The sequence below is a fragment of the Macaca nemestrina genome, chromosome 12, assembly GCF_043159975.1.
Source record: "Macaca nemestrina isolate mMacNem1 chromosome 12, mMacNem.hap1, whole genome shotgun sequence".
Taxonomy (NCBI): Eukaryota; Metazoa; Chordata; class Mammalia; order Primates; family Cercopithecidae; genus Macaca; species Macaca nemestrina.
In genome coordinates, this window is record NC_092136.1 from 17,200,601 (window position 1) to 17,213,297 (window position 12,697).

At 34.7% G+C, this 12,697-nt stretch overlaps 2 protein-coding genes across 7 annotated transcripts; both read right to left on the bottom strand.

The window, feature by feature from the left end:
- Window positions 1–687: 687 nt before the first annotated feature.
- LOC105466435 (olfactory receptor 4A8-like) lies at window positions 688–12,165 on the bottom strand. Of its 6 annotated transcripts, none has more exons than XM_071074619.1 (6): window positions 12,057–12,165; window positions 4,186–8,502; window positions 3,735–3,825; window positions 3,463–3,549; window positions 2,918–3,027; window positions 688–2,000 (listed from the first exon to the last, which is right to left on the bottom strand). In XM_071074619.1, exon 6 carries the CDS (start codon window positions 1,876–1,878, stop codon window positions 967–969), a length of 912 nt encoding a protein of 303 aa, XP_070930720.1. In that variant the 5' UTR covers window positions 1,879–2,000; window positions 2,918–3,027; window positions 3,463–3,549; window positions 3,735–3,825; window positions 4,186–8,502; window positions 12,057–12,165; the 3' UTR covers window positions 688–966. The 6 variants fall into 6 exon arrangements, with proteins under 6 accessions (XP_070930720.1, XP_070930719.1, XP_070930722.1 ...); XM_071074618.1 differs by adding an exon at window positions 8,775–8,824 and having other exon boundaries at window positions 2,918–3,549; window positions 12,057–12,159; XM_071074621.1 differs by lacking the exon at window positions 3,463–3,549 and having other exon boundaries at window positions 8,371–8,502.
- LOC105466434 (olfactory receptor 4A5-like) lies at window positions 8,845–12,114 on the bottom strand. Its single transcript, XM_011715412.3, has one exon. It carries the CDS (start codon window positions 12,112–12,114, stop codon window positions 11,167–11,169), a length of 948 nt encoding a protein of 315 aa, XP_011713714.1. The 3' UTR covers window positions 8,845–11,166.
- Window positions 12,166–12,697: the final 532 nt, after the last annotated feature.

Sequence of the window (12,697 nt, forward strand, 5' to 3'; positions counted from 1 at the left end):
GGCTATAAAAAAAGTCAGTCACTATCCAGTGCTGAAAAAATTTAGTAATTCTGTCACCTATAATAAGGCAGAAAATAAAAAATGTACTTAATAGGTGGATTTGGCTAAAATTTCCAAATAGAATATTGAAAGTTACAGCTGTTTCTTATAGCATTACTGTACCTTATAAGTCATAGATTTTTAAAATATATATGTATTACTTAAAAGATTAACTGTTACATTTTCAGACAGAATTCACAAGAAACATAAAAGAGCCAGAACTTAATGGTTTCAGAGATAAAAATCATTTCCCTTTCCAGTCTCTGCAAAGAGCTAAGCACTCTAAAAGTAAGAAAGGTCATCAAAATAAAAGTCATTTCAAAGTTGTGGATGTTAAGACACGTTGAAAAGACTTCAGAAAAATTTAATGGCGTGTCTCAAAAGTACTTTAAACTGTACGAACATAATTCTAAGATTCTTAAGAGTATTTTCTGATGGCAAATAGAGTTTCAGCTCAAACCTGAGAAGGGCCAGTTTCAAAGACATTTGTGAATATGGTGCTTGTATATTCCCCAGGCCTTTAAATAAATTACTCAGAGGGAATCACCGTAGCCTTCCCTTTTGAACAGGAGCATCTATTTTAATTACCTGTGCCTCCCTTTCTCCATTATGACTATATGACTCAATCGATATATCCTGACTCAATAGATGTATAATAGAGAAAAACCATAATTTAAAATGTGCACAATAGGACCTGAACCCTAGCAGCTCCATCCACTCTCAGTCTGGATATAGAGGCTGAGATCTTGAACTTCAAACAGATGCCATGATGCGATGACTTCTTAATTGAGCTGGGAGCATCTCAGTCCTGCCTTCCCACTTTGGGATCCTTGAATTATCCTTAGAAGTCTGAACATTTCACTGGGAAGACCTTGTCTACATACCTCCTTATCTACAAGAGAATGGACACTTTTATTCTAAATATTGTTAACTTTTACACAAGAGTTTTTCTATAGCATTTCTCATCTCTGAATTTTTCAACGTGTATATAAAAGGGTTCAAAATGGGTGCAATAACTGTAAAAAATATAGTCATGAATTTATCAATAGAAAAGTTTGAAACAGGTCTCACATATATGAAAATACAGGGAATAAAAAACAGGACAACCACGGTAATGTGGGAGCTGCAGGTAGACAGGGCTTTACGCCTCCCTTCCTGACTGTAGGTTTTAAGGGAGTTTAGGATGACCCCATAGGAGATTAGTAGAAGGATGAAGACGACCATACAGATTGCTCCACCATTGAAAACCACTGTGAGGCCTATAAAGTAGGTGTCAGTGCACGCCAGTTCCAATAACGGGTAAACGTCACAGTAAAAGTGGTCAATGACATTGGGGCCACAGAAGGGGAGAGTGTACACAACAACAGTTTGAAACACAGAATGCACAAAACCTCCAGTCACAGCCAACACCAAGAGAAGGATGCAAACCTGTCGATTCATGATGGTCAAATAGTGCAGTGGCTTACAGATGGCCACATAGCGATCATAGTCCATCACTACCAGAAGGAAGATCTCAGCACCACCACACAAGTGGCCTATAAATAGCTGGCCCATGCAAGCTGGGAAGGAAATAGTCTTTTTATCACAGAGTAAGTCTACAATCAATACGGGAGAAACGGTGGTGGAATACACAGCATCTACAAATGACAGGCAGGCAAGGAAGAAGTACATTGGGGAGTCCAAAGAAGGGCTGGCAATAATAGTCACCACAATTAGTAGGTTCCCCACCATGGTCACAATATATGTGAGTAAAAACATGACAAATAATGCATTTTGCACATCAGGATCCTGAGAAAAGCCCAGGAGGACAAATTCTGTAATATTGTTATTCTGTCTCATTTACTCTTTTTCAGAAGATGTATCAGAGGTTAGAGCTCAGGAGAACAGGACCTGTAATGGAATAATGAACAGGAATATGATCATATCCACTGTGTCGCAGAGCACATCTTCACTGTTGTGTCCTGAATAGTGATTAAAACACAATAAACATTGAGTAAGTCTCTACTGAGTTTCTCATTCAAAGAGCCTATCTTCCCTTGATGACTCTATTTCTCCTCAAAGATTTTATTTTCAGCCACAGGTAAAGGCTTCTACCTCTATGTTTTAGTGAATATTCCATACAGAAGGAGTGTTAAAGCTCCAATAGCCATTCATATATTACATAACTTCTTACTTAAAGCATTTTTCTTGGCATAGAAGTCAGCTATGATGAATAGGCAATGGGTTCTTGGTCTCAAAAACCTTACTCTTTGGTAGCGGTAATAAACTCTAAATAAATTGATTGGTAGTGGTAATAAACTCTATATAAATAAATTGACATAGCTTTAGCCCTTGGTGTTTGTATTTCTGGTATCTTTATAGTATGATCTGGGTCGCACCAAGAATAACATTTTCTGAAATATCTCACTCAGTACTCTGGCCTTCTACTATTAGACTCCATTTTTCATGCCTCGAAGGATGCTCAGTATTCATTAGTCTTTCATTACATGCCAAAAGACAGGACTCTGAACTGTATAAATAACGATTATATTTTTATTACATTGTTCCCTTTAGCAATTACTTAGTCTGACTTTCTGTCCACCTTATAAGGAGCTGTGATTCTCTCCATTTTATCCTTGCTTATATTCCAATTTTTACCATATTTACATACAACATTCAAATTTTCAGCAGTTAATTTGAACTCAAGTGAACTAACTCATGGCTATCACCAACTACCAAATATGCCATGAGTTTTTTTCTTCTGAATTCTTGAGATTAACTAGGTAGAGAGAGAGGAGAAAATAGACACTGTAGAAAAAGGTACAGAACAGCGGGATGCGGTTTTATTCATAACACTACTTAGATACCAAGAGTAGGCAAAAAGAAGAATCTTAGTTACCAGATTCCAAAATGAAGCATGTTCTAGTAGAAATTCCATGTTCAGTGTAAAAAGGCATGGATTTGGGTCATTTTCTGAACGCATTTACAAGTCTTATCTCAGTTTGCTCACTGGAAAACAATAGGATTACATTTGAGAAATTCAGACTCCTTTCTAGTCAACTATCTGCAGAACTATGAGTGTACTTCTCCTTTATGGTATTCTGCTAACATTTTTTTTCATTTTTTATAAATTTATAATTAAATAAAAATTTCCAAGCTCATGACTCTTACTGAAAAATGGTAGTCAGTGGGAAATGGGATTTCATGATTACAGTAAATAGTGACTATAAGTCTATCACCGAGTATGTACCTATAAGATCTGAGACATTCTTAGAGAGAAAATGTAGCATATGGTGAATAATGTGGACACTGGAGCCACACTGCTTCAGCTACAACTGCAACTTCACTATTTTTTTTTTTCCAAATAGAGATTTTGGGTCATTTACTAAAGCTCTCTGTTCCTTACTTTCATCATTTTATAAGGGGGACCCCAATAGTCCTTACCTCTTACAGTTGTTGTTTTATTAAAACTAAGTAAAGTTCCTAAAATACTGGCAGGCACCTGGGAAGGGCTCAAAAATGATAGCTTCACTGTGAACATAAAATCAAAACAAATCATGCAGATCTTTGTCAACTTGAAAAGATTTATAGAGATAGTCCAGGAAAAAAAAAAAAAAGGATAAGATACCTATAATTCAAGAAAGCCTTTTGGGTGCACAGGATAAAATTGTATGCCTTAGAAAATAATGATTTAATAACATGCATAGTAATTTTACCTGTGATGAAATATATCTTGATGAGAAGCACAGAATTATAGTGAAAAAGTTGAACCCACCATCGGGGAGAGTTCAGGAAATGAAAAGAAGGCTAAAATCAGAAATCAGAGAAATTTTAGTTACTAAATGAGTATTCACAAGCTATAAGAAGATTAATGAGATAATTGAGTGAGGCTAGTATTCTTTAAAATCTGCTTCAGAAAGATTCCTTTTAGTGAGGAAATACTGGAAGTGCACCTCCTGTGGCTTGCTGGGGTGACTCAGGAGGCTTTTGGGGGTAGCCATAACAAACACAGACAGGATCCTAGTTAAAAAAAACGAAAACAAAATTCAAAAGAAAAAAAAAACATTGTTCTTCAAAGTCTCTAGATCTGACAGTTAAAGACAAACTTATATTACAGAGAACAATGAGACAAGTACAGATACAAACCCAAACTTTCTGAGTACTCACTGCTGAGCAAAATGGCAAGATTACTAAACCTCAAATGTAGACAGGATTATTCCATTTACATAGATCTGACAGTGGCAGAGGACATGTACAGAGAGAGTTTGAGCTGCCTCTAGAATCCAACTGTGATGAAAAATCCACCTCTCATTCACATTACTAATTCCAGCTGGTTCCAGAGTTCTGTCACTCTTGAAGCTATAGACTTATAGAGAGACATCTGCTGAAGAACGCAAGGGAATAAAGTAGTCTATAGAGAATTCTGTTATTTATTCACACATTATTTGCTGGAAGGTTTAGTGCCTTTTCCTCCTTTCATCATCAAAACTATTTCAACAGATAGTTGGAATTCAACAGGATAATTCTTTTGGCAATTTAAATATTTACTTGTAAAAAATAGGTATATAAACTGTCTTCTATAATTTAAGTATTTAAAATATAATACCTTGAAACTGAAAGATAGCATTACTAGGCTTTCAATGTAAACTGCTAAGTTAACATTTTTCTAGAAAAAAACGATTTAACCATTTCCTAAAGACACAACATTTTCAAATGATAAAATATCATAAAAACATAAAAATCTCCATAATATTATATTTCACAGTCACAGTTTTATAAATCTATTTAAATAACAGTAGACCATATACTTTCCTGAGCCTATATACCTACTAGTATGTTTGCTGAGATTATTTTTAGATACATAAACAAAAACCTATAATATGCTCCAGAATATAAGAGTCATTGGTTCCTTAACACTCTAATACATCTGACATGATCTGCAATTTTAAACTCTCTAATCAAATATACCTGAAGGCAATTGTACACCTTTACTAATGTATCATATAAAATATAATATCCCATAAACAAATATTATGATTATAAAACAATTGGTTTATATACATGTATATGAAACCTGTTTTTCTTCTTATTTGGCAAATAGAAAAGGAAAACAAATTAGGCTATATATTAAAACCAAATATATATTGCATATTCTGAGAATTTTTTATGTTTGCTAACTTAACTTTTCCAATTAGAATTTCTTCAGCAAAATCGTGTGGTATTTAAGACATTAGCTACATTCAACATATCACATTAATTTTCAATAAATGTCTTTTGTCAGTGGTTTCAAATACTCACTTCGTGGTCCAGAAAACCAATGCTTCTTTCACTAAACGTTAATGTAGATGCCTCAGACATGTATGTGTGATCATAAAACACATTGATACAAACAGCTGATCCATGGACACAGAAATACTTCCTAGAGGCTACAGTTTCCACAGTCCCACACAGGCTTCTCATTATTACTCATTAGAGAAGTATGGCACTATCCAAAGCAGATGACCAAAATATAAAGAAGCTTAAACATATTGTAGAAAGGTTGTTAAATATTCTTACCCGCTGGAAAATTTCTTCATAGGAAAACAAAACACTATCTTTGTATGACTATATAAAAATTGACATAATGAGAGGAAATTAACCTGGACAAGACCCTTATTTGTGAGACAAGTAAACAAAAATGTACCGATAACTCCTGGCCTCTAGTGAACCACCTGCCTTGGCCTCCCAATATGCTGGGATTACAGGCATGAGGCGCCATGCTTGGCCTTATTATTATTTTCTTGAATGCAATATGTTCTTAAAATTTTTGTCTTTATGTTGCTGTTATTCTGCTGTCGCTTTTCTGTTTATCCTTTTAAAACGAACTATTCTTTTTAAAATTCATTTTTCATGAAATTTTTAACATCTAATAAATTCATAACTTTTTTCTTTCAGTAATTTTAGAGAATTTTCAGTTATATCTCTTCAAATATTTTGCCTACCTGATTTTTTTCTTTTTCTGGAGTTTTAATTAAATTAAAAGTGTCTCAGAGTTTTGTGTTGTGTTTTTATATCTCTTTTATACTATTTTCTTCATTTGCTTTTTCTTCTGCTTTGTTCTGCGTATTTTCTTCTAATATTTCTTGCAATTTGCAAATTCTCTAATTTTTCATCTAATTTGGCATTAAATCCAATCACTGAGTTTTTAATTTGTTATTGTATATTTTAGGTTTTCAATTTTTTGGTTAATTTTGTTATCTATCTTGTGTTTTAATATTTGTACATACTAAGCTTAATTTTCCCAATTAGAATTTATCCAACAAAATCATATGGTATTTAAGACATTAGCTACCTTTCAACTTATCAAATAAATTTTTAATGAATATCTCTTGTCAACAGTTTCAAATACTCATATTTTGGTCCAGAAAAGCAATGCTTCTTTCATTGATGGTTACTGTAGATACCTCATGCATCTATGTGTGATCATAAAACACATGAATACAGATGGCTGATCAATGGATTTTGAATTAGCTCCTAGTGGCCACCATTTCCATAGTTCCACACAGGCTTCTCATTATCTCAGTCTTCAAAGAAGTATGGCACTGCCCAAAGCAGATGACCGAAATATAAAGATGTTTAAACATAATGTTAATTTTTATTCTACAAAGGTAGTTGAATGTTCTCACCTGCTGAAAATTTTCTTCATAAAAAACAAAGATCCTAAGTTTGCATGACTATATAAAAATTGACATACTAGAAATTAACCAAGATGAGCCCATTATTTATTGGCACAAGTATCAACACTAAAATTTGTTACTTGAAAGTTTTCTCAATTATGGTGAAGAAACCAGAAGTACTTTACTATGATTGAGGATTTAGAATAACGTTCAGGGGTCCAGCTACTAAGCTTTGTACCTATCAAGAAAAATGGTGAGATTTAACTTCATGGAAAAACCAATGACAGTACTTTCCCACAGGCAGAAGCCAAACTCTTCAGTCTTTCAGTCATTCAACTAACATATGCCTAAGACCACTTCTCTCCTAAGTGAAAGCATGTCTCTATATCTCCCCAATATCATCCCAGGATATTTAGACCTTTCCCACATTTTTACAAGCAATGGTGGATATGATGAGAAAACATTACACCTAGAGGACTAGATACCAACCAAAGACATACTCTATCTTGGGCAAATAATAATCACTTTCTCAATATCTTCTGGGCTATTCCATCAGGAAAATAATTCATCCATTTATGTTTGTAGGCAGAGTCTAGGACTTTTACATCAACAATATTTTAAATAAACAAGACAGTAAGGTCATTATAGATTTGTTAATTAGAATATTGGAAACAAATTCAAATGAACTAATCTCTCTGAGAACTTTTATTCTTAGAAAATCCCTAGAGGAAAAACACTTGGCTCTTGCTAAGCAAAAGTAGCTAAGTGCCAAATAATGTCAAAAGCCTGTAATATGAGAAGAAAAACTCAAAAGTAAATTAAATACTAAAATATGATTTCACATTATGAAATATTTAGGTGAGGCAAGTAATATTTCAGCCAGAATGAAAGGAGAACCAGCCCCATGTTCTCTTCTCTTAAAACATTCCTGGTGAGGAGGGCCTTACCCTTCCTGTTACAAAGTCCATACCAAAGAAGCCCTGAGGCTGAGAGGCAGAGAGCCTAAGAATGGAAGTTGACATTCTGATTCTTGGAAAGACAGGCAATCATAGTGCTGCAGTTTTAGAGTACAGGCTTTTGATCAAGGCCTGAAACTGTGTCAGATAAAATCATAATGATCTGCATTCCATTCATTCAATTTTTAAATTTTATTCCAATATAAATTTAATAACTGATTCTACAATAAAGAAATTTTTATTTGCCAACAAGGGAGCAGTGCTTAAGGGCTTCCATTTTATTTCCATGACTTGGCTTACCATTGGCTCCATGGAACACCTTCATCTCATCATAAGTTAATGAAATATTGGATATTTCTGCTATAAGATCCTTAGATAAAGAGTCCCATAAACACCTATCTGAACCAGCTCAAGTCTTTATCACATAATGGGCTCCACTGAAAATTGGTCATTTTCAACTTACCTAACATGTTTTCAATTCGTCCACCCTCAATGTAATATATATTATTGCTAACACTTGAAGAGCATGTCTAAAGGCGCTGTGATCTCTTACTGGTAAGTGGTAAAACATGCACAAACCTATGTTTATTTCTAGAGAACTATCAGATATGATCAAAGATACTGTGGTTCAAATTATGACTCCAAGATGAAGAACTAATATATGAAAATAATACCTAATTTTCTATGTCCCTTCCAGTTATGTGAATTCTCTATAAATTCCAATAACTACTAATACCAACGCTCAGTGTGGAAGTGGATCCTTCCTCAGCCAAGCCTTCGTATGAGATGGTAGCCCCAAAAGCACCTTGATTACAGCTTTGTGAGAGACTTTGAAGCATGGAAACCTGCCAAACCATTCTTAGTTTCCTGACCTACAGAAATTGAGAAGGAGTACATACTGTTTGAATCACTAAGTTTTGAAATAATTTGCTATGAATAAATACATAACTCATAAATATATCTAGAATAGACTTCAAATACTGGGAAACATGCCAATAAATATTTAGTAAACCTATGAATCAAGCAAAAGGTATAATGGAAATTTGCAATTATTTAGAACTAAGCGATAACAGAAACATATCAAAATGTGTGAGGTGTAATCAAAACACTACTTAAAGAAAAATGGATAGCTATAAATGCTTACATTTAAAATAAATGTTTAAAAGCAGCCATCTTATCCTTCACCTTACGAAACTAGAAGAAGAGTAAATACAAGCCAAGGTAAGAAAACAAAAGAATATAAGTACAAAATCAAAAACCAATAAAATGGAAAACATCAAATAGAGAAAAAGAAAATAGCCAAAAATTGGTACTTTAATAATGAAATTAATAAACTTCTGGCAAGAGAGAACAAAGGGAAATTCAAATAACCAATATCAGAAATAATAAAACAAATAATCATCCCATAGATCCTTTAGACTTTAAAAGGTTAGAAAAGCATTGTTATGAAATACATTATTTCAATTAACTGGACAGCTTAGATGAATTAGGTAGAATGTAGGGAAAGGACTACCTTCTAAAAATGACACAAAGGGAACTGAAACACTCCAATATCTTTCCAAGTAATGAGCTATCCTTACTTGTAGAAAACATGATAGTGTTTCAGAAAACCCTAAAGAATCTACAGACGTAACTTTGTAGGAATGAGAAATAATTTAGCAAATTTATAGGACTCAAGTGTCAAATAAAAAATTCAATTCCTTTATATAAACTATCAACTTTTTTAAAAATTAAAAACCTGTGATGAAATCTGAAAACACAAACACTTAGGAATAGATAAGGAAGATCCCTACATTAATAAAAAATACAAAACTCTTCAAAAATAAACTTTAAAAATACCTAACAGATATATTGTATTCAGCAGCTAGAACACACAATATTGTTAATGTTAGTACAAGTTGATTCATAGATCCAACTTAAAATGAATAAAACTCCAATATGCTCTTTTGAGATATAGACAATTGTTCTACATGCTGCTCTGCAAAGTGACTTTGCCAGTTCCCAACCAAGAGTTATCTTCTATTTCTGTAAAACCTCAAATCTGGTGTGGTCATGTGACCACTCGGTTGACTAGAATGTGATGCAAGTGACATTGTGCCAGTTCTGGACATAGCACTTAACCTGCCAGACCCATCTACTTTCTACCGCTAGGATCTCTGAGCAACATGTAAAAAGCCTCACTATTCAATGGAGTGATCTTGATGTCCTTCATCTAAAAGGACAGGAAGAGGGACCCAGAACATCTCTTAAGGGTTATCCCTTCCAACATACTATAAATGTGAATTAAGTTATCCTGCATTTTACAGAATCCTCAGTTATCAGGTGAATAAGAGAGTGACTCCAGTCCTTGCCACACAAAACAGAAGAAATACCCTGCCAACAACTGCCTGAATTCCTGGCTCACAAAATTTTGAGATAAAAGAATATGGTGGTTGTTATAACTCATAATAACTGTGGGGCTCTGAACCTTACATGAAGACAGGACCTCAAAGTGTGGTATTTCCACCACAACAATTTAAAGTGTATGACACTGGTTTTAGTGCCCCAAAATAGCAGCCACCAGGATATTATAAGTGAATGCTTAAAAGACAGAAGTAACTATTCTAGAAGCTGTGACAAAAGTGAGTTGCCATCCAGGACTGAAAAAATTTAGTAATTCTGTCACCTATAGGAAGGTAGAAAATGAAAAATGTACTTAAGTGAATAGGTGGATTTCGCTAAAATTTCCAAGGAGAATATTGAAAATTGCAGCTGTTTCTTACAGCAGTGTGTTACATAAAAAGGCACAGATTTTTAAAAAACACATTGCTTAAAAGATTAACTGTTACATTTTCAGACAGAAATTACAAGAAACATAAAAGAACCAGAAATTACTAGCTTCACACATAAAACTCATTCCCCTTTCCAGTCTCTGCAAAGAGCTAAGTACTCTAAAAGTAGAAAGGTCATCAAAATAAATGTCATTTCAAAGGTGTGGAAGTTAAGACACTTGGAAAGACCATGGGAAAATTTAACAGTATATCTCATGAATACATTAAACTAGACAAACATAATTCTAAGATTCCTAAGAGTATTATCTGACTGCATGTAGAGTTTCAGCTGAAGTCTGAGCAAGGCCTGTTTCACAGATATTTGTGAATATAGTGCTTGTATATTCCACAAAGACTTTAAATAAATTACACTGAAGGAAGCACCATAGCCTTCCCTTCTCAACAGGAGCCTCCATTTTATTACCTATTCCTACATTTCTCCATTGTGTGCTGAGTATGTGGAAGAAATACCGGGTCTCAAAGATTTGTAAATAGGAAAATTATCATTTGAATCGTGCACAATAGGACGTGCAAAGAAGCAGCTCCATCCACACTCAGCCTGGATATAGACGTTGAGATATTGAACTTCAAACAAATGCCACGATGGGATGATTTCCTAATTGAGCTGTGAGCATCTAAATCCTGTCTTTCCACTTTGAGATGCTTGACATGCCCTTAGAAATCTGAAAACTTGACTGGGAAGACCTTGACTACATACCTCCTTATCTACACGAGGAGGGACACTCTTATTCTAAATATAGTTAACTTTTTACCCAAGAGTTTTTCTATAGCATTTCTCATCTCTGAATTTCTCAACGTGTATATTAAAGGATTCAACATGGGTGTGATAACTGTATAAAAAACAGTCATGAATTTATCAATAGGAAAGGTTGAAACAGGTCTAACATACATGAAAATACAGGGAACAAAAAAGAGGACAACCACGGTGATGTGGGAGCTGCAGGTAGACAGGGCTTTACGCCTCCCTTCCTGACTGTAAGTTTTAAGAGAGTTTAGGATGATTCCATAGGATATTAATAGAATGATGAAGATGACCATACACATTGCTCCACCATTGACAACAACAGTGAGGCCTATAAAGTAGGTGTCAGTGCACGCCAGTTCCAATAATGGGTACATATCACAGACAAAGTGGTCAATGACATTGGGGCTACAGAAAGGGAGACTGTACACAACAACAATTTGAAACACAGAATGCACAAAACCTCCAGTCACAGCCGCCATCAACAGAAGGATGCAAACCTGTCGATTCATGATGGTCAAATAGTGCAGTGGCTTACAGATGGCCACATAGCGATCATAGGCCATCACCACCAGAAGGAAGATCTCAGCACCACCAAACAAGTGGTCTATAAATAGCTGACCCATGCAAGCTGGGAAGGAAATAGTCTTTTTGTCACAGAATAAGTCCACAATCAACTTAGGAGAAATGGTAGTGGAATATACAGCATCTATAAGTGACAGGCAGGCAAGGAGGAAGTACATTGGGGAGCCCAAGGAAGGGCTGGAAATAATAGTCACCACAATGAGTAGGTTCCCCACCATTGTCATAAAGTATGTGAGTAAAAATGTGACAAATAATGCTTTTTGCACACCAGGATCCTGAGACAAGCCAAGTAGGACAAATTCTGTAATATTGTTATTCTGTCTCATTTACTCTTCTTCCAGGCTTATATCAGAGGTGAGAGCTCAGGAAAACAGGACCTGTAATGAAACAGTGAGCAGGAATATGATCACATCCTTTGTTTCACAGAGCACATCTTCGTTGTTGTATCCTCAATATTGATTTACACACAATAAACATTTGGTAAGTCTCTGTTGAGTTCCTCACACAAAGAGCCCATCTTCCCTTAAGGATTCTATTTCTCCTCAAATATTTTAATTTAAGCCAAAAGTTCAACGCTTCTACCTCTTAGAGTTAGTGAATAGTCTACGCAGAAGAATAGTTAAAGTCCCAACAGCCATTCATACATTTCATAACTTCTTATTTAAAACATTTTTCTTGGCACAGAAGTCAGCTGTGATGAATAGGCAATGGGTTCTTGGTCTCAAGAAACTTACTCTCTGATGGTAGTAATAAACACTAAATAAATAAGTTGAAATAGATTGAAGTCCTTTGTGTTTGTACTTGTGGTATTTATGATATGATCTATGTAGCACCAAGAATAACATCTTATAAAATATGTCACTCAGTGCTCTCACCTTCTACTGTTAGACCTTCATTCCCTCATGCCTC

Excerpts from the sequence above, each read along its gene's own strand:
- LOC105466435 (XM_071074621.1), bottom strand. The coding sequence starts at position 1,878 with ATGAGACAGAATAACAATATTACAGAATTTGTCCTCCTGGGCTTTTCT.
- LOC105466434 (XM_011715412.3), bottom strand. The coding sequence starts at position 12,114 with ATGAGACAGAATAACAATATTACAGAATTTGTCCTACTTGGCTTGTCT.